Genomic DNA, 26980 nt, shown 5'->3' on the forward strand with positions numbered 1-26980 from the left:
CTGGAACATGCACACCTTGCTGCCCTCAAATAGACCGGGGGAATCCAAATATACTGAATGAGGAAAGAACAAACAGAGGGCGCACAGGCCTAGTGCACTACCATAAAAAATGTTTACTAAGAAAATAGGTGTTGTACTCACAAACGACAATATAGTCAAGGCACATCATAAAAGTACAGCTGGGTCAACACCGCGCTAACAGTCCGCAATAGGGAGTGTATCCAATAGGCTGACGCGATTCGAGGACTTGCTTCTTCCTCAGAGCCACAGTGGCTAATGGTAATGCACTAGGCCTGTGCGCCCTCTGTTCTTTCCTCATTCATCATACTCAAAATGACTGGAGGCTGTATTTGGTGCTAAAGGTGCTTCAACAAAGTATTGAGCAAAGGCTGTGAATACTTATGTACGTGTTTTGTTTTTTTTTTAAATTGCAAAGATTTCAAAAGGAACTTCTTTCACGTTGTTATTATGGGGTATTGTTTGTAGAATGTTGAGGGGAATAAAATGAACTTAATCCATTTTGGAATAAAGCTGTAACATAACAAAATGTGGCAAAGGTTAAGCGTTGTGAATACTTTCTGAATGCACCGTATTTCTGTTTACACTCGCCTACAATCCAATCTGATCCGCTAAAAACAGACGGATGGAGATCCATTTCTCTTCTGTCTAGCAGATCGGCTCGGATGGCAGGCAAGTGTAAACGAACAGAAAGTCAGTTTACATCCCACTGCCCCTAGAGGAAAGCAGGCTGTGTTTGTGTCTGCCCTGCATAAGCAGAGCAAACACAGACCAGCCATCTGCCTGTTCAGCAGGGATCAGTGAACAGAGTCTTGGCAAAGTCCACCCTGTGGAAGGGGACTTAAGAGGTAAGAAAATGGGGCTTCTATCTACAATCAACCATAAACCTTTACCTCAGAAGAAAAAAAATTACAGAAAAGAGCAAAAAAGGAAACTAACACTTAGATTTAATAGCAACTAATGAAACACTAATTGAACAATGAGGTTAGGCATCAGTGTGAATGAAAATTCACATGCATGTTATGCTGTTCTGTGGTTCATGTAGAAAGTATTCAGATGTAGAGTTTTGTCCGTGAGCAGTCTGGTTAATCTTGTATAAATCACAGTTCCATTTTTTTCCTGCTCCTGGCAAAGCAATGATGTCCACAATTTATCCAAATGATGCCATTAGAGAAGCAGCCAAAAGTTCACAAGGTCAAGTTGTCCCTCCCTTTCATATCTGCAAGCTGGGATGAGATCATTCTGCTGAATCCCCCATGTACCACAACTGAATTCATGGATAGTGCTCTCTGTGCCTGGAATAATGAGTCAAGTCCCAGCTGTGTCTGTATTTTTCTGAAGCGGTACTGACAGCCACTCAGACTTGCAACGGCTACTATAATTCCGTTAATGACTCATATGTGTATACTACATAACCTGTGAAAAGGGGGTTTAAAAGTGTGTGACAATCCACAATTTACACTTTCAAATTTACATTTTCTAATACAGATCCATGCGGCATTTGCTTATATAACTTGTGTTAAAAGTGATTCTAAAGGCTTAAATTAACAAAACAAACATGTTATACTTACCTGCAGTGTGCAGTTGTTATGCACAGAGCAGCCCGGATCCTCCCCTTCCCAGGTCCCCCGCCAGAGCTCCTGGCCCCTCCCTCCTGTTGGGTACCCCCAAAGCAAGGATCTTGCTGAGCATGTGCACTCCCCCACCGCTGATTTTTGTGTCCATTCACACACACACACACCAATGGCCCTTGCAGCTGTCTCAGCCAATGAGGAGAGAGAGTCCCGGGATAGCCAAGACTCCAATGCACATCGTTGGATTGAGAGGGGGCTTAGGTGAGTATTAGGGGGGCTGAGGGGGATGCTGTCCACAGGTGGTCTTTTACCTTCATGCATACAATGCATGAATGTAAAAAACTTCGAGCCTTTACAACCAACCACTTTAAAGTGTATGCTCCCTTTTGGCCTGTTAGAAATGCCATTAGAAGCATTTTGTTGGTTCTGTTTGATGACTGCAAAGGAAAAAAAAAAAAAAACTTTCAAAAATGTTGTGCTATCCCAAGTTTTCTGCACACTTCCTATGTTATCTGAAAGAGGCTATTTAGCATTCCCAACTCTCATCAGACTACAGAATGGCCACCCTTTATGTTGTGGAGATCAGAGAGGGAATGAATAAGTAGTTTCACAAAAGACACAGGACAGAGCTGACAACACAACAAGCTATATGTTGTCAGCCCGCAAAAGGGCTTAAGAGAGGACTGCATATTTGGAAGATAACAGGTATTTTTCTGCACTTTAAATGGATAAAATATGGGGAAGTGTGTGCCATGTATTGCAGAAATGCACTCCATCGGGGAGATTTACTAAGACTGGTGCAGCGGTTCATGGTAGCCAACCAGCTTCTAACTTCAGATTATTCAATTAAGCTTTGACATTAAAACCTGGAAGATGCCTGGTTTCTATGCAGAGCTGCACCAGATTTTGCACGCTCCAGTTTTAGTAAATCTCCATCACGTTTTATTTTTTCTTGGCATACACTTGAACATCAGAAATTGCAATCAAGGGGTTTTATGCTACAAAAGTGTAAAATGTATTTGAACCCTTGTATAGTGGTCTCATTCCCAGTTTTACCCTGTTGTATTAAACCTGAATGTCACGATCTGGGTCAGGTTCAGAGACCAGTTGCTATAGCAGTGTAAGACTTACCTTAAACCAGCAGGATAGGTACACGGGCAGGTCACCCTGGGAAATCACGCAGGCTCACCTGAGGTGCGGGGTCTAAGCATTAACCGGTTTTCACCAGAGCTCCTAATGGTGGAGATGGATTTGGCTGCGTCAATACCAGGTCGCAGATCTCAGTATCACCCCACCAGGGAATGAGCAAGCCGGTAACCGATAGCGGATCAAACAGATTAGGGATAAGCAGAAGCAGAGTCAAACAAGCCAAGGGTCGGTCACAGATGGTAGTGGATGAGGATGAGACAAAATTGTTGTCAGGAACAAGCCGAAGGTCGGTAGCGGAGGTGTAGACGGCAGCAGGAACAATAAGCGGGATATTGGCTGGTAAGGCACAATAATCTGGCAACCAGGAAGTGCAGAGACATGGCTTTTATAGGAAGTTCATGGGAGGAGCAAGGAGTTCAAGGTTCAAGATAAAACAGGGAAAAGGCAGGATCATCCAAAGAATTGTCAAGGGAGCTGTCCAGCATTCCAGGTGGCTCAGTGAGAAGAAACACTGTCTCTCACCGCAGAAGGCCCAGGTTCGATTCCAGGCTCTGACACTGAACTCTAGGATTCTATAAGTTTATCATTATTAGATCCTCTCCCCAATGGCTATAAAAACACTCAAAGTTTAAATCAACATATTACGTTTTTTGTAATCCTTGATTTTCGGGACCCTGTGATGTCATCTTGCTAGTGAAAAAAAATCCGTTTCCACTCTCTGAGAGGAAGACTTTCTGTATTGCCATACAACACATCCATGGGGGTTTAAAGAACTACACTTCCCATGGTGCAATGGAAAAAGCAGGACGCCAAGAGGGTGTGCTGAGGAGATGGTGGAGATGAGTTTTGAGCTATGGGTGGAGGTGAGGTTAAGAGAAGAGCAGGGCTGGGTTTGAACTGAGGGGAGAGCTGTGTTGTGATGCTTATGAGTAGGAGGTACAGACTGGGAGTCTGACACTCCGAAGACCTGTCCTATACACTGGCACAGAACTACAATGGGGAGGTTACAAGACTAGGGTGACTGTGGGGGATAAAGGCAACAGCAGCCACAGTCTTGCAGAACAAATCACTGGGAAGGAAGCCTGTGATTTAAAAAATGCACATTCATATTCTCTTAATTTACAGTCTGAGGAAACACATGGAGTACATGTCTACTGAAGGAGAGTACCAGCAGCAACACGGAAAAAGGTTTCTTCCCAGAGTTCTGTTTCAACCACTTTGGGTAAAACTGCATATGCTACTGATCATTAGCACCTGTTTGTTACATTTTCTTAACTCCTTCATGCTGACCGTACACATATATGCGGCCTCTCGGCATGCATATATGCGTGCCAAAATGTAAACAGAACAGTGCCAAGAACGCACGCCCCCAGCACAGTTACCAGTGGCTAACGGAAAGCCCCCGATTTCTACTTGCAATCGAGAGCCTTCTGATCATGTGACTGCTATGACAGCTAATCACGGCTGTCACATGATCTGAAACCCCTTAAAAGGGCTGGGAGGCGCCGGTGGCAAGGGGTTAATCAAGCATCAGGCTATATATTCCAACCTAGGCCTCTTTCTCACAGACTATCTAATTAGGTCCCCCTGTCAGTCCTGCAGGCTGACCTGATCAGAAGATCCATGCATTCCTGTTTTTGTCTGTTTATACCCACCTACGTCTGGGTCCGATCCAGTCTGCTAAAAGAAATGCAAGTGGATCTGTCCTCTTCTCTTTAGGAGTCTCGAATTGGAGGGTAGTTGGGCCAACCCAACTACACTAGGTCTGGTGAAACCTTGGGATTCTCTCAATTTAGAAGAATTTTCCCTCACTTTGTTTTGGCTATGGGACAGGAAGTAAAGAGAAATCTCTCCAGTGGGACACAAGGCAAATCCCCCCAAAAAACAAACAAAAAAAACCCAAAAAGGACAGGTTATAACCCTGCTTTACGCTATCCAGAATGGAAAAAATGGCTTTAGTTCTACTTTAACCATTTTACTGACTACAAAGTATTTTGCCCTGTATGCATTCTACAGAATTTACACACGAGTGCCAAATAACAATTCTTACACATCTGCAGCCTTTTGTAACAATCATACTGCCATACCAGTAAGGGATTAATGATTGGCACACGATAAATGTGCACTGCTAAGCAGTATATTTAAAAATGCAGCATAGTGAAATGCTCATCCTTTGTAATCCAGTAAAATTACTGTATACTCAAAACATGCCTAGAGACCAGATACTGAGTTCGAAAAGCAAGGTACGAATCTGGTAAAAGCGGTTTTCATTCATTAATTAAAAATCCTGCAGCACCTATAAGACAATCATTAAAAGGATATTCCTAAAGTTTTACTGTATATTGCATGAAATGCAGTGTAACATTTCTGTGATCCCATTAGAAAAACAATTCCTGTTAAGAAAAAATGAGCCCCAATTCAAAGTATTACCATTCTTTCTGAATGCAATTCGATGTATAAAGTCGGGTTCACATCTGCACTTTGTGGTAACATGCATGTGCTATGGCAATACAAGGTAACCCATATACTGGGATGTGGTGGCATTCAATTTGATGGCTCAACATGCTAAAATGAATCTGCACAAAACTTGGATGTGAAAACCCCCCCAAAAAACAGGTTTTTATTGCAGTCATTGTTCCTGATGGAAAGATTTCATCTGACTTCCAGCTTTTCAAAATGAAGTGAGGATGTTTCCTCCAGTGGGAACCCAGGCAGCATTAAAAACCTGAGAGTGGTTCTCACCTTCCCCTAGCATTTTTAACCCCCCAGTCCAGTTTCAGTGGCGCGATCGCTCTGTACTGTGCTGCGACAAGGTTCAATGTACGGCTGAGTCTGTGAAGACGGAGATTGAGCTCTGCAGTAACAATCCTGCGCAATGTCCTTTGTCTCTGTCAGTTGATCATGTCAACTGTGCTTATACTGATTAGACGTAGTTTTCCAGAAACTGTATATGTCATCATCATTACCTCGCGACACTGCAAATACTGGCAACTTCAGTCACAGAGGCACTCCCCCCCGCCCGCTATATGTCCCGGACGCTGCTTGCCCATCTGAGGGCCCGGGACTGGTTCAGTGGGTGTCGGCAGGATGTGGTATAGGGGAGAGAGGAGAGCGGACACATTCGCTCCCCTCTCATGTCCTGACCCAGAAGTGATGTGGCGTCACTTCCAGGTCCCTCTTTGACAGATTACTGGTCATTGAGGCCAGGAAAGAATGTAATGCAGTGTGATGTGCACTGCATTACATTCAGGGGAGCACAGGGGAGATATCAATGGTCTTTTAGACTCTGGATATCTCAAAATAAGAGACCCGTCACCAAAAAATCATCGCATAGGAAACCTTTTGTACCTGATTTTAAAAAAAAATGGAAGTTACACCCAAGCATATAACCTCACCCCCCCCCCCCCAAAAAAAAAAATTTTCTCAAGTACCCCACCCCCACACGCATACACAAACGTAAAAGCATGCGCTGGGATGCCTACACATAAAAACATTGATTGCGATACACATTACATATTGCGGCACACGCCAGAATGAGAGCAATAATTTTAGCACCTCCTCTGTAACGCTAAGCCGATGACCTATAAGGGGCTTTTAAAGCGCCACCTATAGAAAATATAGGGTACTAAAGTTTGCTGCCGTTTCACAAGTGCACGCAAATTTAAGATTTGACATGTTGGATATCTATTTACTTGATGCAACCTCGTCTTTGATATTTTACAAAAAAATTGGATAATTTTTTTTGTGCCCTAAAATAAAGCATATTTTTTTAATGAAATTTTGCATTTCCTAGACCTTTGTGATGTCATGTGGCATAAAAAAATTAAACTACCATTTTTTTTTATTCTCTAGGATCTCTGATTTCAGAAAAAATATAATGTTGGGGGTTTTGTGTCATCTTCAGGCCTTAACTGATTTTTTAAACGTGCAAAAAACACAAAAAGCAGCTCTGGCAACGAAAGGGATAAATGATAACCTGGACACTCCCCTTTCCTGACAAGCACCCAATCAGTACTCATTACACTGCAAGGTCTCTCCTTCCTGCTAGTCCCCAGGTGCGGTGCTGCAGAGTGGCAGGGAGGGGAGGAGGAGATAAACAGCGCAATGTTAAAAAAATATAAAACATTTAAGTTGCCATAAAGTCCCTTTTGTTTTTAAAAGTCCCAGACACTACTTAAAGCAGATTTAAATACGTTTTTGGTTAAAATATATGTTATTTTATCAGGACAAGTAGATTGTCATACCGATTTAGTCCCTGGACAAGTAGTTTTTTTCAAAAGTTTCCATATATATATTATTCATTATGGTTCATATGGGTGGAATCCCGCCCTAATGTGCATCTGCAATTTTACAACAAATAAGAATAAAGTATTGCCCTTTTTCTCTACTTATGAAGGCTTTGTCATATTTTTAATAATGTTTACTATGGTGTACCTGCAGAGAAAAAGGTGGCAGAGACACTTCTCACAGCTCTTATTCATCTATCTCCTGCCACAGAAACATCTCACTACCCACAATCCCCTTAACAGCCTTGCCTCACATATTAAAATTGATATAATCTAACCAAGTAGAACTGCAATGAAAATGCCAAAAACAGGGCAAAACTTGTGGGACTCAAAATTTCAAAAATGAAGTACGCTGTAAAACGTTCGTAAAGGAACCAGGAAAAATGGTATTTTTTGTTACTCATCGTAAAATCCCTTTCTCTGACGGACATTGATGGACACAGCCTTTTCTTTATCCATGATTGAACAGGGTTTTTTTTAGCACCACCTACAGGAGTAGCACACTAGACAGAAAAGAACTTGGCAACTCCTGTGGGCATAAAACCCCCTCTTTGCTATAGGTCTTCAGGTCACTCACAAGCAGTGTCAAAAATGAGAAAACGCCCCAGGAGGGTGGGTGCGGTGTCTATCAATGACCTCAGAAAAAGGGATTTTACAGTAGGCAATAAGAAATCCCGTTTTCTCTTACGTCCATTGATGGTCACAGCCTGTTCTTCTTTATCCATGACCAAACAGGGATGTCCCCAAACAGTGCCACAATGAGGGGTGGGCAAACCAACTAATGGAGAAAAACCCAGGGCAACATGCCAACACTCCGAACCACCCCCAGGGGTGCCCAAGAGTCCTAACTGGCTGCCTGTGAAACTGTGTGGCCAAAACTATCAGTGGAAGATACCAACTCTATAGCACTCAGGAAACGTGTGCCCAGACAACTAGATTGCTGCTTGTAAACTTGAGAAAATAGAAGCCTGATGCCGGAATGCCCAGGAGGTGCTAACTGCTCTAAATCAGGGCCCGACGGCTGAGGTAATCTGCTTGCCAGTTTTCCACTCCTAAAACATGTACATTGATGGGCAGCCGAGCCACCTCTGGAGTCTAGGGAACCAGAGCTAAGTTCGATCCCAAGACTCCTCTCTAGCCTGACAGGCTGGCATCTTTCATGACCATAGTCCAGCGAAGGGGAAGACATGAATTTTCAGTCAGTCTGTAGAGCCGAAAATCGGAGCCGCTAGAGAAGAGAGACCCTTGTCGGTCACTTCAGATGAATTTGAATGAATCCATTTGAATAGGATTTCCTTCTGCAGTGTTCTCGTACAGAACTGCTTCGAAGGAAGCCACCATCAGGCCCAAAACTTGCATGCAAAAACCCGGGGAGGGCCGCTTGAAAGCCAAGAGCTGCCAGACCACTGACCAGAGTTTCTGTAGGTGGTCTGATGGCAGGAACACCTGGGCCTGCTTTGAATCTAGGACCAGCCCTGGGAACTCCAAGTGCTTGGATGGGGTCAACACAGACTTTTTGAGGTGCAGGATCCACCCAAAGTATTGTAGGAAATGCATCGTGAACTCCACAATGTACAGCAATGTGACCTGTGATCCGCATGCTGGAACAGATCATCCAAATAACTAGGCCTGGCCATCTCAGCAACGCCAGAACAGAGGCCAGCACTCTGGAGAACACCAGGGGAGTCAAGTCCAGCCTGAAGAGGGGCCCCACAAAACAACCCATGTCCCCAAACACCAAGCGTAGGACTGCAGATGTCTCTCACACCAGGGAATGAGCAGGTATACAGTCTAGACGTCCAGAAATGCTAGTAAATACCCCTAAGAGGGAGAGACCCCCTGCGCGTTAATGGATTCCAGCGTGAACCTCCGATCCAGCACAACGTAATACAGGGCCTTCAGGCCAAGGATCAGGAAACCCTGTCCAGGCATGGCACCATGGACCTACTAGAAGAAAAAAAAAACCACAACAGAACCGTTCCAGCTCAGCACTGGGACGCTTAAGCTTTGGTGAGCAGGTCAAGCACGTCACTGCACAGGGCCCGAGGCAAGGAACTTAGGGAAAGCAGTCCTCAGGGGACTAGGAAAAATATTCTACATCATGGCCAAGTCTATGAGCGCAGTGAAGAGGAAAAACAAGATGAGCAATGCGACGCCAACCCTGCTGTGGACAGTGGTAGGAAATGAACACCAACCATGAGGGCTGAAAGGCGCCCAAGGCAGTACCACAGAGAATATACCTCTGAAAGGGCAGCAATGTCCAGGCCTTGCAGGAGCATGGTCAGCAACCAACACAAGCCAAAATACCCATCAAAGCACAACCGGGAAACGAAGGGCTTGTTACGGAGGAAAGCAACATCAGTGGATGTACCACATAGGCACTTCCAGCCCTGGGCCAAAATGGTTACCAGAGCCACCACACCTGATCCACATGTCTGGTATTAAAACAGAGTCACCGCAGCCTGGCCCATGTGGTAAGTATTGGAGACACCAGAACCATGGCCACCACAGGCCAAAACACTGACCACACCATAGTACACAAGGTGGGTGACCGAGTCTGCCTTGCAGTCCCCTTCTTAAAGGAGGGAAGCCCCACCCCAGGTATCATGGGTGCCCATCCAACCAGGCAGGAGGAGAGACTAACCACAGGAAATCAGGTCCATTTCATCAAAGAGCCTGCCCAAGGGCTAACGTACCTCAGAGCACCTAGGTACCACAAAAGTCACTGTGGGCATTCCCAGGATTGCAGACAAATTCGGCAAAGTGAGCAGGAGAAGCAAAAACATTAACCGACCACACAGGCAGGGCTCACAGCCCCAGGGATGTCCTACTAAGGACCATGCCCGGCACCACAGGAAGCTGGGTGCACCATCTAGACCACATGCGGTAATATAGCATTTACTTAATAGACCTTCTCTTCTGATATGGAGGAAGCACTTTAATCTGGTCTATAGAGTTCCTTAAATGTACATGGAGTCAGGATGAATTTAACTGTTCTAGGCATACTAAGTCTTTTTTTTTTTTTTAAATTGTGAGGTGTTTTGAGCTTGAGTTCCTATCCACGGGCCTGGCATACTGTGTCACCAACTACACATTTCTGCGAGCGTGAATATAAGCAGCATTATATTGAGATCCGAGGTCCTGATGAAGGGGGATTTCTCACAATGTGTCGACCATTTACAAGTTGAACTCAAGAGTACATGAACGGCTAGGATGCTTATATGGTTTTAAATTCTTTTAACTGACTTGTTTGATATATGTTAAAGTGATAACATTTTATATCTATATTTTGTGTCTGCCTTAGAAGGCATTTATAAAGTCTCATTTCACATTTTTTTTCTCATACATATTTAATAAAGATGATACCTCCAGGGTCGAAGACGTTTAACATCACACAATATATATGATACCTTTCTTCCAGGTGTCTTCAGTCTAGTGGCATCACATGTACTTCAACTACTTCTTACTGACAGGCTCTTAATTGCTCGTTCGTTTTGAAATCTTTGCAATTTATTAAAAAAAAAAAAAAAATTGCATGTACATAAAGTATTCACAGCCTTTGCTCAGAACTTTGTTGCAGCACCTTTAGCACCAATTACAGCATCCAGTCATTTGGAGTATGATGCTACAAGCTTGGCACACCTATTTTTGGGCACTTTCTCCTATTCTTCTTTGCAGTACCTCTCAAGCTCCATCAGGTAGGATGGGGAGCGTCGGTGCACAGCCAATTTTCAGATCTCTCCAGAGATGTTCAATCAGGTTCAAGCCTGGGCCCTGGCTGGGCCACTCCAGGACATTCACAGAGTTGGCCTGTAGCCATTCGTTTGTTAAGTGGGCTGTGTGCTTAGGGTCGTTGTCCTGTTGAAAGATGAACCGTCGCCCCAGTCTAAGGTCCACAGTGCTCTGGAACAGGTTTTTATCAAGGATGTCTGTCTCAGTACATTGCTGCACTCATCTTTCCTTCGATCTCGACTATTCTCCCAGTTCTTGCCACTGAAAAACATACCCGCAGTATGATGCTGCCACCACCATGCTTCACTGTAGGGATGGTATTGGCCAGGCGGTGAGCGGTGCCTGGTTTTCTCCAGACATGACGCTTGGCATTCAGGTCACAGAGTTCAATCTTTGTTTCAGCAGAACAGAGAGTTTTGTCTTTCGTGGTCTGAGAGTCCCTCAGGTGCCTTTTGGCAAACTCCAGGCGGGCTGCCATTTGTTTTTTACTGAGGAGTGGCTTCCGTTTGGCCGCTCTACCATACAATGGGGGCTAAGTATGCTCCCAGTGTTGCCAATTTGGTAATGGATAAATGGGAGAAAGAGTGTATCTATGACAAAAAGCCAGAGATGGCTCTGTACAAGCGATACATTGATTATATTATCATAATATGGAATGGCACCTATGAAAATCTGAATAATTTTATTGAACAGATCAATAATAATATGTATGGTTTAAGATTTACGGTAACTAGCGATCTGAATCAGATTAATTTTCTTGACCTCGTATTATATAAAAGTAATGGTGAAATTTTGACTAAAACTTTTTTCAAGGAAGTTGATAAAAATAGCTATATTCCTGCAATCAGTGGACACCATCCTAGATGGCTTCACAATACACCTAGGAGCCAATTTATGAGAATTAAAAGAAATTGTAGTGAAAATACAAGACTATATCAATCAAACAGATATTATTGAAAGATTTGTGGAGAAGGGGTATGAGAGGCCTTTTCTTCTTAAAGAAAGAAAATTTCATTAATGAAAAAAATAGTCTCTTTTGAATAATAAGTTATCTAAGGAATTTGAGAACAATATCAGCTTCATTACCAATTTTAATATGCAATATCGTAAGGTTGAAAGAATTTTTAAAAAATATTGGCCTATTTTGTTACAAGATGATACTCTAAAGAAAATTATTCCTAAAAAAACAATATTTGTCTATAGGAAAAACAGGTCATTAAGGCCAAGAATTGCCCAGAATGGTATAGATCTCCCTAAAAGAGTAGAGTTATTTCCAGATCTAAAAGGTTTCTTTTACTGCAACAAATGTATATGTTGCAGAGCAGTACGCAAGAGTCAAAGAAAAATCTTTAATTCGTTTTGTTCTAATAAAGAATATAATATCAATTCCCTGATTACTTGCAATTCAACCCATGTAGTTTATATCCTAGAATGTCCATGCCACCTTCAATACGTGGGGTGGACAGGGAGATGTCTTAAAACTAGAATAGGTGAACAAATTGCTAATATAAAAAAGGGGTTTGAAAAACAGCGTTTCGAAGCATTTTAAGATGAAACATAATTGTGATCCGAGCCTATTAACCTTTTATGGTATTGATTTGGCTAAATCACATTGGAGGGGCACGGATTTAATTAATATTTCCAAAAAGGAAACTTATTGGATTTATGAATTGAATGCTCAATGGAATGAACGTTGATATTGATCTTAATTGTTTTCTCACAAATTTTTGACATTTGTTTTTACTTTTATTTTTATTTTCTATGCCATTTTTTTGCGATATATTATGGTGTGTATTAAGTTCCCTTAGTCCCTTTTTCTCTTTTCAGGAGATATTTTCAGTTGATAGTTGTCCCCTTTATTTTAGTAATTTTATTTTATTAGAGTTCCCCTTAATTATTATAAGCTATCCTTGTTGATTAGTATTACAATCCTTTTCATTTTTGCTCAGAGTTCCCCTTTAGTATTTATTTCACACTGCCCCTTTAAATGCTTTCATATTTGTTTTTTTTCTTTTCATATGTTTCTAGATCATGTTTATGTTTTGTATAGATATTTTTAGATATACAGTCATGGCCGAAATTGTTGGCACCCTTGATATTTTTCCTGAAAATCAAGTATTTCACACAAAAAAGGTATTGCATTAACACATGTTTTGCTATACACATGTTTATTCCCTTTGTATGTATTGGAACAAATATAAAACAGAGGCAGAAAAGCAAATATGACATAATGTCACACAAAACCCCAAAAATGGGCTGGACAAAAGTATTGGCACCCTTAACTTAATATTTGGTTGCACACCCTTTGGAAAACATAACTGAAATCAGTCGCTTCCTATAACCATCAATAAGCTTCTGACACCTCTCACCCGGAATTTTGGACCACTCTTCCTTTGCAAACAGCTCCAGGTCTCTCTTATTGGAAGGACACCTTTTCCCAACAGCAATTTTAAGATCTCTCCACAGGTGTTCAATGGGATTTAGATCTGGGCTCATTGCTGGCCACTTCAGAACTCTCCAGCGCTTCTTTGCCATCCATTTCTGAGTGCTTTTTGACGTATGTTTGGGGTCATTGTCCTGCTGGAAGACCCAGGATCTTGGACGCAAACCCAGCTTTCTGACACTGGGCCCTACAGTGCGACCCAAAATCCTTTGGTAATCCTCAGATTTCATGATGCCTTGCACACAGTCAAGGCACCCAGTGCCAGAGGCAGCAAAACAACCCCAAAACATCATTGAACCTCCACCATATTTTACCGTAGGTACTGTGTTTTGTTCTTTGTAGGCCTCATTCCGTTTTCGGTAAACAGTAGAATGATGTGCTTTACCGAAAAGCTCTATCTTGGTCTCATCTGTCCACAAGACGTTTTCCCAGAAGGCTTTTGGCTTACTCAAGTACATTTTGGCAAACTGTAGTCTTGCTTTTTTATGTCTCTGTGTCAGCAGTGGGGTCCTCCTGGGTCTCCTGCCATAGCGTTTCATTTCATTTAAATGTCGACGGATAGTTCGCGCTGACACTGATGCTCCCTGAGCCTGCAGGACAGCTTGAATGTCTTTGGAACATGTTTGGGGCTGCTTATCCACCATCCGGACTATTCTGCGTTGCAATCTTTCATCAATTTTCCTCATCCGTCCACGACCAGGGAGATTAGCTACAGTGCCATGGGTTGCAAACTTCTTGATAATGTTGCGCACTGTGGACAAAGGCAAATCTAGTTCTCTGGAGATGGACTTGTAACCTTGAGATTGTTGATATTTTGCCACAATTTTGGTTCTCAGGTCCTCAGACAGTTCTCGTCTCCTCTTTCTGTTGTCCATGCTTAGTGTGGCACAGACAGACACACAATGTAAAGGTTAAGTGAACGTCTCTCCTTTTTATCTGCTTTCAGGTGTGATTTCTATATTGCCCACACCTGTTACTTGCCCCAGGTGAGTTTACAGGAGCATCACATGCTTGTAACATTCTTATTTATCCGCAGTTGTGAAAGGGTGCCAATACTTTTGTCCAGCCCATTTTTGGAGGTTTGTGTGACATTATGTCGAATTTGCTTTCTTTCCTCCCTTTTTTTGTTTTGTCCCAATACACACAAAGGGAATAAACATGTGTATAGCAAAACATGTGTTAATGCAATACGTTTCGTGAGAAATACATGATTTCCTGGAGAAATATCAAGGGTGCCAACAATTTCGGCCATGACTGTATTCTTATGTTAGATATATTAGGTTTTTGTCTAGATCAGTGCTGGGCAACCTTTTTTTTAAACTGAGCCAAATCTCGCCAAAACCACGATTGAAATTTATTTTGAGAGCCACATTTTTAAAACTGAAAATACATCCCCCATATAGTAATTCATCCCCCATATAGTAATCCCCCATATAGTAATTCATCCCCCATATAGTAATTAATCCCCCCTATAGTAATTCATTCCCCATATTGTGTCAATTCACTTACCTTTGCTCCGCGCATTCCTCTCGCCGTGTTCCCGCGCCGTTCCGGTCTTCAGGGCGGACTGTGAGAGGAGAGGAGTTTGTCACGCTGCCCTGCCTACATCCTGACAGCCAATGTTTGCCACGCTCCGCGGGCTGGATTAAAAGGTCCGCCGGGCCGTAGTTTGCCCATTGCTGGGCTAGCTGCAGAGTCCTGACTTCTGGGGCGGCCGCCCGAGAGGAGGGAGGGGAGCGGGCGCCCGGCACACAGAAGAGCCGCATTAAAGTGTGGAAAGAGCCGCATGTGGCTCGCGAACCGTGGCTTGCCGATCACTGGTCTAGATAGGTGTGCAGAGATATCAACGTGCATTACAAGATACATGTGTTTATGTTGAATGAAGATTTTCCTTTAATGACACATGTATCTATTTTGTTACCATCTCCCAAGATGTTTTTGTTCCCAATAATCTTTTTCTATCTGCTTATATTGAAGTCATGTTTGCTATTTACCACATTGTTACATTTTACCCATCTATTGTATCCATTTGTTTACATGACAGCTTGTTGTTTGGGATAGGATTGCTTGTGCAGTCCCCTCTCTAGTCACCAGCTGTCAGTCTGGTGCAGTGAATATTTAATGAACAGCTGACATCTCACATCCATCCGCTCCCTGAGGACGTCAATGACGAAAAGCTTAGGGCAGTGCCTTTGGGTGTGACGTTCAGAACTCTCCTGGTCTGTTTGCATGTTGCATGTGCATGTTTAGCTGGGTCTGAGTCGCTTGTATTCATTACACACGCTGTCTATACTGGTGTCAGTCTGGACACCTTGCTTGTAGGTGCATTTCTTCATTAAAGTTTGATGTTTTTTCAAACATACTGCACCTTGATTGTTCACGTTTTTCTTTTGAGTGACGATCTGATCATCTCTCAGTTTGGATACTAAATCACCTTTGGAGTGGATTTTCAGTTTTGCAGCACATCATCTGTTGGAGTTCATCCCTCATTTCTTCAGTGTTGCTGTCACCATATTATTCATTGCTCCCAGAGTAACAAGTACTATATGCTGGTTTTTCAATCAGCATATTACTCTGGTGAGTTCTATTTAACCATTTTTGGTGGTGGATTCACTTGGTGATTAATTATTTTGGACATTATTATTTGAACTTTTGGACTTTTTTATTTTTGCTGGATTTTATTTTGATCTAAAATATTGTTTCTTATTGTTTTGTTACATTTTTTGCTACACTTTTGTGTTTAAGCACAACCTATTTTTTTTAACTCTACCATACAAACCTGATTGGTGGAGTGATGCAGAGATGGATGTTCTTCTGGAAGGTTCTTCCCTTTCCACAGAGAAACAATGGAGCTTTTTCAAAGGGACCATTGGGTGCTTGGTTACCTCTCTGGCTAAGGCGCTTCTCCCTCGATAGATCATTTTGGCTAAGCGGCCCGCTCTAGAAAGATTCCTGGTGTTTCAAACTTCTTCCATTTATGGATGATGAAGGCCACTGTGCTCATTGGGACCTTCAATGCTGCAGAAATTGTTCTGTACCCTTCCCCAGATCTGTGCCTTGATACAATCCTGTTTCAGAGGTCTACGGACAATTCCTTGGATTTCATGGCTTGGTTTGTGCTCTGACATGCACTGTTAACTGTGAGACCTTGTATAGACAGGTTTATGCCTTTCCTAATCATGTCCAATCAGCTGAATTTCCCACAGGTGGACTCCAATGAAGTTGTGGAAACATCTTAAGGATGATCAGTGGGAACAGGATGCACCAGAGCTCAATTATGAGTGTAATGGCAAAGGCTGTGAATACTTATGTACATGTGGGATTTTTTCTTCTTTTTATGTTTAATAAATTGCAAAGATTTCAAAACAAACTTCTTTCACATTGTCATTATGGGGTATTGTTTGTAGAATGTGGAGGAGAAAAATTAATGTAATCCATTTTGGAATAAAGCTGTAACGTAAGAAAATGTGGCAAAAGCGCTGTGAATACTTTCTGGATGCACTGTGCATGCAGACCAAGCAGTTCTGCAAAAGTGAGTGTGGTTAAGACAAGCTGTAGCACTGCCAGGGAGACTTCCAATGGTCACTTTTTACATTGTTTATTTTATTCATTAATTTTTATTAAAAGAAAAAAAAAAGTAATCTTTATAGAGTAGAATTGCACTTTTGCTGAAACAAAAATCCCCTCTTGGTGATCTACTGTTATGTATATTGCAAGGATTTTAACTAACTTTATAGCACAGTTCTACCCATTTCCATTCTTATGAAAAAGCTGGATATCCTTGGAAGTATTGTTCCTTAATGGAAACATTGGTGTTCAATCTAATCAGTTGATGCACTTGCAATTTAATTAAATAAATTGCAGTGTTTGTATACCTTTTTATTGCAGAAGATGCCTAAATGTTTGACTTGTAGGTTAATGCACACTTCTGGGAAAATCTGTCAGCCAGCCAATCACACAAGCAGGACATTTTTTTCTGAGAAAGTTTTGTACCCCATCTGTATACAGAAGTCCTGCAAGTTGTCATATTACAACTACTTTGCAGTTGAAGATTGAAATGGAAAAGTAATTTTTAATAACATTAAATTACAATATGGCTTGTGTAGCAACTGTATATGCTAATTTTTATTTGCGTTTTTTTTTTTCATGAAAGCAGAGTTATTCTTTAAAGCGGAACTAAACCCTTTATCCTTTACATATTCAGCACCAAACAGAGGCTAAGATGGCAACTTCCCTGGTTGTAATCAGCTTGGACACCAATCATTTCAGGGCTTGACAGTTCACTTGAGAGGTGATAAAACTGCACAGGCAAGCTTGACAGTAATTACCAGAGGCATGACTTTAAAGCAACTGTTAAATTGGTGGGTTCTGCTTTAACTGTTCAAACATTTGAATATTTTCCTCAATACTATCAGTTTTGCTGAACAATTTAGCCTACATATATACATAAAGAAAAATATAAAGACACATGAATTAAAAAAAGAGGAGATAATCCAAATACTATCTTTACATGTATTCTTCACAAACAGTTATAAGAATATTTAATTTTATGTATTGCAGTTCTTTAATTGCAAAAAATAAGCACCTTCATTTCCTAAACCACTTTTAAAAAACAAAATAGGAGGAGCACATTAAGAGTTATAAAGTCTACATGAGGTAGGATATATGGAAGCATGATGCACATGTGTTAATCATGCCAATGGTTTTGATGAATAGGGAATTAAACATGCTGGAGTGAACATTCCATGCAAAAGAAAGACTTCTATATATGACTGTAAAGGGAGCCCATGCATGGAGCAAAGGATGACTATGAAATATATTAAATTCCATACCCCAGCATTTAATAGATTTGGCGTTGAGACGGAGGATAGACTGCCAGAACTGTCATCCTGATGAGAAAAACAGAATTCAAGTCTTAGTGACATAAAGAATACAAGTAAAAGCACTGTAAAAATATAAAATGTATTCAATGTAATATTAACAAATTAACAGTACTTTAAATACAATGTACACATATTGCCTGTTTGGAGTATTTTAACACATCGATCATGTATATGCTAAATATCATTTCTTTGCTTCTCAATACAGGACTCACCAGCACGTGGCACAAAAGAGGTTGCAATACCAACTAAAACCCACATCGCCCTTGTTTTCTTTATGTTGATAATGATGGGCCATGCAGATAAGTACTTCGTAAATGGAGCTGCATACAATAATCACATGATCAACTAACAAACCCTAGCACTCCTCTATGTATAGTGCTCTTTGCAAATATCTTACACGGTGGAAACAAGATACTGCTGAGGATTCATGAAATGCAATGTCAACATCTTTTCAAACTTCTTGGAAAAGCTACTGTTAGCCAGGTATAAAGAGTGAAGGGAATCTGGATACATCTCATACACATGGAGAATAGTTGCCATGAATGCAAAGGAAGACAGATTTTAAAGTAACTTCACGTACTCAATCAACATAGACTTTTTAAAATTTGTTTTAAACTTTTTTTTTTTCTCCATTTCTTTAGTTACTTCCTAGTTTCCATTCCTGGGCAAATGGTGTCATATATTCCAGGAGTCTTCAGGAGTGGAGGGGGGTCTTTCTCAGCTAAGTACACCCTCCTGCTTGTATTACTGAGCTAAGGGCAGATGGATTCCAGGAAGTAAATCCTACATGAATCATCTGCCCTTACTCAAGATGGCCATAGCCAGAAATGCTAGGGAGTGCTTCTGTAACTGATTGCTCAGTAAAATAAAGCATGAAGACATGGATGGATGGATGGGGGAGTTTGCTTTGAATAGTGAAAATTAAACAGAGCTTTTGGTTTGTGGTGCTCAGATACAGTACAGTTCAACCTGAAGGAATGGATCGATGGCCTCTGAATAGAGGCTGCATGCACACTTGAGCTGAGCATCTTTGATCTTTTTCTTTGAGTGTTTGTACAGGCTTTGTGGATGACTTACATTCACACCTAAGCGTCACATTTGCAAGCGCTTTTGAGATTTTTTTTTTTTGGTGCAGAAGTGCATGTTTGAGCAGGCATTTTAAGTGCTGCTGTAAAAGGGCGGAGAGCTGGTAAGCAGAAAACACACAACAAAATGGTTGAAAACGCTCATGTCGTGCTTTTCAGGCATTTCCATTGGAGTCTATGGGGACAAAAACACTAAAATCTGCCTGAAAAGCAGCTCATGACTTTTTTGAGCGACAGACATTTTGCAACAAGTGACAGAAGGCTCAGATGTGATCATGTGTGAGTTTTCACACATGCTTTTCAGGCACTCCCATTTAAGTCTACTGGGTTCAAAAATGCTTGAAGCTCAAAAGAAGCTTCATATCCCTTTTTCAAGCTACCAGTTTCAAAGCTATACTACCTCTCAGATGTGAACAGTCACAATTGAAAATCATGGAATTTTGGATGTTGAGTGTTTTGGAACTTGAAGCTTCGAGCTACAGAACGCTTTAGGTATGGATGGGGCCTAAGAGTTTTCTTATTACCAATCAATAGTGTGGAGGTGGGGTTAATACATGTGTGTATGGACACTAAGCTGGCAGCGTCTACATCTTGAAGGTCTTCCACAGTCACCTCAGGTTCTGACCTTCTAGGTGAGATTATATTCCAGGTACAAGTTTATTTCAGGGGAAAAAAAACAAAACACAAAACAGTTGACTGTACAAAGCCAATGTTTTTCAGAGGCATAGCCCTGCCCCCTTCTTCAAGACTTGAAAGACAGGGAACAAAGTATGTGAGCTTTGTGCAAATCTATGCAACAGTAGCTAAATTTAAAAAATGTACTTACTACAAAGCTAATGAGCATTGTGCAAATGTATGCATTAGCAACTATCTCAATTTACTTACTGCAAAGACTACATATATTGTTCCATATCTTTTAAAGATTAAAGAAGTATGGGATGGGTTAAATATTTAGCAAATATTACCATCATCACAAATCAGCTGCTCTCTTTCCTACCTCCTTTTTTGTTTCCAGCACATGCACAGCATCTTTCATGTAGCTGCCAGTAATGGTCCATCTTGAGTTTGAAAATTTAGAGGGGTTGGATACTACAGCAATCCAGTCCCTCTCTGTCCCTCCATCCCTGGGAGTTGTGGACAAGCTTCCTGCACGGGCACACATCCAAGCAGCAAACTAGAGTGAACACGTCTGTCACATGGCTCTGTTTCCATGGTGTCACACATTAAACAGAGGCTGTCTGGCAAGATGGTAAACGCTGTGCTAATTTACTGCTTGGACAGAAGTGTCATATACATGTCCGGATCTGAGACTGCTGGGGAGGGCTCCTATTTTCCCTAAATTTCAGTTTCACCCACTCTTCCTTCTGTGGACACTGTGGCTGCTGAGCTGCTCCTCTCATCCTGGCCGTGCACAAACAACACTTATCCTCCCCACACTGCAGCTATTGATTCTCTTACAGACAGCTTGGGTTTGTGATGTGTATACACACACAGCCTATCTCTGTCCCCTTTTTATATAGAGAGCCTGCATGTGCACATTGGGTTTACAGACACAGCCTCCTTGATCTGTACACTATGTAGCTGCCTGCTATGCTTGCTCAGCCATTCTGATCAGAACAGGAGCCTGATCAGGAGGAGGGGCGGGGGAAAGAGGATGGAGAGAGCAGCTGTGATCTCTGAAGTCTCCAGAGTGAGCAGACAGCTGAGAGACAACATCAAACAAAGGAGTTGAAAGGGGGGTGGATACCGACATGAATGTCAGCAAGATGCTGCAGAGAACACTGCAGCCCCTTCCACAGGTATTTAGTTTGGTTCTAACAGAAAGGGTGCACTTTTGTGAGGTCTGGAAAGATTTTTTTTTTTTCTAGGTATTAGCAGCTCACAAAACAGGTGTAAGCTAAAAAAAAAAAAAAAAAAAAAAAGGAAAACTATACTTCTAAGTTCACTTTTAAAAATACAGGTGCAACACGGTGCAGAAGGTGAATTTTGCCTTTAAACCTTGATGAAAGGGGCAATGCTGGGCTTCTGAATTGCTTTCTGTACAATCTTCAAACTGATTTTATACTGGAATAAGCCTCTACTTAAAGTAGAATATCACTGAGTGGCAAATTTTAATTTCATGGCAGCTTGGGAAAATAATGGGAGGCCACAAATTTTAAATTCTATTAAATTAAAAAAATGGCTTGTGTAGCTATTACAAGTGTATGTAAAAGTCTTAATAACCAGATTTTAGATTTACATATTATTGAACAATTTAAACATGTTCGTTCAAGGTAGTATGTGAAACCATACTGTATTTATTAACTGGTGTAGCCTCTTTACTTGCATACTTGCAATAACCTACCTTAGTCAACTAATTTGTATTCACTGAATGAACATGTGCAGCAAGTTGCCATCTACATGCACTATATTCTGATTTTTTTTTTTTTCTTCAGTAAGCCCACATTGAGAGAAATTCACAGACTGCCACTGTTGACCTCTCCTATTAATGTAAGTAAATGACTGTCACAGTGATTCAATGGTTTCATTATTTTGAGCCAGTGACCTGAAACAAGTACATTGATAGCAGGGGTGAGTTCTCTTTTCCAACTTGTTGCATGCTTGTTTCAGATCAGTGTTTCAGAAAGTACTGAAACCACTAAACCATTAGGGCCTCGTGTACACTGCTGCTCCTAAACGTGAGTTCAGGAGCTTTGGCAAAAAAAAAAAGCCAAAAGCTCCTAAATGTAACTCAATAAAAGCCTATGTGCTCACGTACACATAGGCTTTTACCAGAGTTTAGGAGCAGAAGAGTTTAGGGGCAGTTAAACGTTGTTCTCCTGCATGCAGAGGAATTGCGTTCACAGAACTTTTAGCCTAAAAAAAAAAAATGCTTAACATTGCAAACACATGTGCAAATGTGTTTAAATGTTAGTCGTGTTTATTCGTGTCCATGAAAAAAAAAATGTCTAAGCGTTATACACATTTAGTGTTTTTCTGCTGCCAGGAGAGCTAAACGTCTAAGGAAGTTCATGTGTACATGAGGCCTAAAACAGCAAGACAAATAGAACTTTCAAAAGGGAGGCCAGAAATGGCAGCCCATGTACAGTCATGGCCAAAAATATTGGCACCCCTACATTTCTGTCAGATAATGTATCACTTTGCGTAGAAAATTGTTGCAAATACAAATGTTTAGGCATTCTCATGTTTATTTTGTTTGTATTGGTAGGATACAAAAAGCGGAGAAACAAAAAAGCCATTCCACGTAAAACCCCAAAAATGCATTGGACAAAATTATTGGCACCTTCACAAAATTGCATTCCAAGTTTGTGATGCTCCTGTAATTTGTAATTAACCATTAGCTGCCCGGCCAATGGCCGTTTGGCGGCTTCAGATGTGTTCCTCCATTCCGGGTGCACGCAATTTGGCGTGCTCCCGCACATGCGCCGTTTGCGCTAGTGCAGAGCGGCGCAGCAGTGCTATCTGTCGCCGGCCGTGCACCTCGGACACGGCCGATGACAGATCCGAGTACCGGCTCCCGTTGCTGGTACCATGTGACCTGCTGTGACCAATCACAGCAGGTCACATGACAGTTGTATACAATGGATGGCTTCATTCATGATGCCATCCATTGTTTACTAGTGCCTAGCTGTGAATGGTCACAGCTAATCACATGCACATGTCATGTGATTAGCTGTGACCAAATCACAGCTAGGCACAAAAAAAAAAAAAAAGAAAAAAAAAAAAAAAAAAAAGCTGAATGAATCGATTTCATTCAGGTAAATGCTTGCTTATAGCAAAGTAATTCTTTGCTATAAGCAAATTGTGTAAAAAAAAAAAAAAAAAGAAATACTGATCACTTCCCCAAAGTAGTACAATGTTACTATGGTAACATTGTACTATTTTGGTCATAGTAAAATATGAAAAAAAATCTTTAAAAAAATAAAAAAAAAGTAATAAAAAATTAAATATACCGTATTTGCCGGCGTATAAGACGACTGGGCGTATAAGACGACCCCCCTACTTTTCCTGCTAAAATGTAGTGTTTGGGCTATACTCGCCGTATAAGACTACCCCTCTTCCAATGCACACCAGTGGGAGGAATAGTGCCCCATCATTGATGTCAGTGGGAGGAATAGTGCCCCATCATTGATGTAAGTGGGAGGAATAGTGCCCCATCATTGATGTCAGTGGGAGGAATAGTGCCCCATCATTGGTATCAGTGGGAGGAATAGTGCCCCATCATTGGTATCAGTGGGGGGAATAGGTGCCCCATCATTGGTATCAGTGGCAGGAATAGTGCCCCATCATTGGTGTCAGTGGGAGGAATGGTGTCCCATCATTGGTGTCAGTGAGGGGTGGAATAGTGCCCCATCATTGGTGTCAGTGGGGGGTGGAATAGTGCCCCATCGTTGGTGTCAGTGGGGGGGGGGAATAGTGCCCCATCGTTGGTGTCAGTGGGGGGGAGGAATAGTGCCCCATCGTTGGTGTCAGTGGGAGGAATAGTGCCCCATCGTTGGTATCAGTGGGAGGAATAGTGCCCCATCATTGGTATCAGTGACACCAATGATGGGGCACTATTCCTCCCACTGACACTTGCTGACCCTGTTCTAGTACGGTGCTGCTGCAGCCAGCATATGTGGTTGCAGCAGCACCTCTACACAGAGCACTTACCTGCTGCTCCGGCACTCAATTTTCGCGGGGCCGCTCGGCTACGCCCCCTCGCCGGTGATTGGCCGCCTGTGTGCCTTTCCCGAGCTACAGTTCTGGCGGCCAATCACCGGTGAGGAGGCGGAGCCGCGCAGCCGCACGAACATCCAGTGGCCGAACTGAAGGAGACGCCGCACTTCCTGGACCGGATCGTCGTGGGACTGGATCCAGGTAAGAGACATCAGCCCCTGCAAACCCCTGTACTTAATGCCGCAGCCCCCCTAACATGTGTACCGGCGTATAAGACGACCCCCGACTTTTGAGAAGATTTTCAAGGGTCAAAAAGTCGTCTTATACGCCGGCAAATACGGTAATAAAAAAATTTAAAAAATTAAAAAATATATATATTTTTTTTTTTTTTTTCCATACTGTCACCAGTCAGTGTCCCTGTTCACCGCCATGCCAGTTATATGATGACGCTGTACTGCACTGGTGACAGTATGTAAAAAAAAAATAGTGAAAATAATTTTTTTCATTTTTGGAAAAAATTATGACAAAAAAATACAACTTCAAAAAACGCGCCATGCCTCTTATGAAGTACGTCGGACTGTCTACTCTGCAAAAAGGGGTAATTTGGGGATATCTGTACTATTCTGACATTCTTGGACCTCAAGAAATTAGATTGGCCGTCAGTACTTCAGGACTGATCAATATTCAGATCTATACCATAGTTTGTGAACTCTATAACTTTCCTACAAACTAAAAAATACATCCTAATTTGGGTTATTTTCACCAAAGACATGTAGCAGAATACATCTCGGCCTAAATTTATGAAGAACAATTATTTATTTGTAAACTTTTATAACAGAAACAAAGAAAAATGTGGGTTTTTTTCAAAATTTTTGGTCTTTTTTTGTTAATTTAGCAAAACATAAAAACCCCAGCGGTGATTAAATACCACCAGAAGAAAGCTCTAGTTGTGTGAAGAAAATGATAAAATTTTAGTTTGGGTACAGTGTTGTATGACCGCGCAATTGTCATTCAAAGTGTGAGAGTGCTGAAACCTGAAAAATGGCCTGGGCAGGAAGGTGTAAAATTGCACGGTATTGAAACGGTTAAACTCAACTGTATCAATTAACAGGTGCTGACAATATAGAAGTCACACTGGCAACCAGTTAAAATGGTGAAAAATTGACTCAACCTTCCCTGTTGTGTGTCTGTGTGCCACATGGAGCATGGGAGAAGAGAAAACAGTAAAAATATTGCCTGAGGATTTGAGAACAAAAACATTGTGGAAAAGCATGGGCAATATCAAGGTTACAAGTCCATCTCCAGAGATCTTAATGTTCCTGTGTGCAACACTGTCAAGAGGTTTACAGCCCATGGCATTGCAGCTAATCTCCCTGGAAGTGGACGAAAGAGAAAAATTTAAGAAAGATTGCAACGTAGGATTGCTCGAATAGTGGCTAAAGAACCTAAATCAACTTCCAGACAAATTCAAGTGGACCTTCAGGCACAGGGTACAACTGTGTCAGCTCGGACTACATGCGGACATCTGAATGAAAAAGGATGCTATGGTAGGAGACGCAGAAGGATCCCACTGCTGACACAGAAACAAAGCCAGATTGGAGTTTGCCAAAACTTACCTGATGAAGCCAAAATCCTTTTTGGAGAATGTGCTGTTTCTATTGTTTTCAGAAAAGGAAATGAGGCCTTTAAAAGAAAAGAATACAGTCCCTACAGTCAAACATGGTGGAGGTTGACTGATGTTTAGAGGTTGCTTTGCTGCTTCAGGCACTGGATGCCTTGACCGTGTGCATGGAATTATGAAATCTGAAGACTACCAAAGATTTCTGGGGTGCAATGTAGGGCCCAGTGTCAGAAAGCTGGGTCTATGTCAGAGGTGATGGGTCTTACAGCAGGACAATGACCCAAAGTGCACGTCAACAAGCACCCAGAAATTGTTTAATAAAGCGCTGAAGAGTACTGAACTGGCCAGTAATAGGGGCAGATTTCAATCCCATACAGCACCTGAGGAGAGAGCTCCAAACAGCAGTTGACAAAAGAAGAGAGGTCCACAATTCCAGTAGAGAGGTGTAAAACTCATTGATGGTTACAGGAAGCCATTGATTTCAGTTCTTTATTTTTCAAGGGATGTGCTACCAAATATTAAATTGAGTGCGCCAATACTTTTGTCCAGTCCATTTTTGGGGGGGGTTTTGTGTAATGTGTCAGATATGGCTTTTTGTTTATCCACTTTTTTTGTGTCATACCAATACAAACAAAAGAAACAAACATGAGAATGCCTAAACAACATTTGTAATTGCAACAATTTTCTGGGTAAAGTGGTACATTAACAGAAATGCAGGGGTGCCAATATGTTTGGCCATGATAGTATGTCTGCTAGCACACATTTCCTTTAAAGTGGAACTTCAGAGAAACATCTGGGTCTACAAATTAAACACCTTTTCTTGTTTTACTTGTTAAAGGATTTGAAATTCTTGGTCAATCTTGTGATTTTGTACAATTTCAAATACTGACCACAGTATTTTTACTCGTTTCTATGTCACCTCTCCATTTTTGCTAGCTTAAGGATCAATGAATAAGTTTGTAAAGGCAAGAGCCAACAGCAGACTAAACCGATTAGCCATAACTTTATGACCAATATTGAATAGGTCTCCTTTTGCCACCAAAACCACCCTGAACCGTCGAGGCATGGACACCACTATACCTCTGAATGCTGCAGTATCTGGCACCAAGCATCAGTAGAATATCCCTTAAAGTGGTTGTAAACCCTTACATATACCAAGTGAAGATTGCCTCAGGTGATAGATAAAAGGATGGGATTAAACAAATCCTCCTACCTACAGTGGATATAAAAAAAATCTACACACCCATGTTAAAATGTCAAGTTTCTGTGATGTAAAAAAATGAGACAGATAAATCATTTCAGAATTTTCCACCTTTAATGTAAGCTCTTTTTAGGTGCAGGGAAATAAAAATAAAAAAAAACTAAAAATATTATGGTTGCATAAGTGTGCACTCCCTTAAACAAATACTTTGTTGAAGTACCTTTTGATTTTATTCCAGCACTCAGTCTTTTTGGGTACAAGTCTATCAGCATGGCACATCTTGACTTGGCAATATTTGCCCACTCTTTCTTGCAAAAACACTCCAAATC

General features: G+C 41.6%; 1 protein-coding gene across 2 annotated transcripts in view; it reads right to left on the reverse strand.

Moving 5' to 3' along the window:
- The window catches only part of TBC1D12 (TBC1 domain family member 12), a 168690-nt gene that overhangs the window by 80423 nt on the left and 61287 nt on the right, over window positions 1-26980 (reverse strand). Inside the window, exon 3 of one of the 2 annotated variants that reach the window (XM_089687783.1) lies at window positions 18035-18091. The exons of the other annotated variant lie outside the window; for it this stretch is intronic. Coding sequence (XP_089543909.1) covers window positions 18035-18091 — 57 coding nt within the window. The remainder of the gene's footprint in view (window positions 1-18034; window positions 18092-26980) is intronic. 2 annotated transcript variants of the gene reach the window in all.

The sequence above is a fragment of the Staurois parvus genome, unplaced genomic scaffold, assembly GCF_062004578.1.
Source record: "Staurois parvus isolate SC_StPar_1 unplaced genomic scaffold, SC_StPar_1.0 ptg000437l, whole genome shotgun sequence".
NCBI classification, from domain to species: Eukaryota; Metazoa; Chordata; class Amphibia; order Anura; family Ranidae; genus Staurois; species Staurois parvus.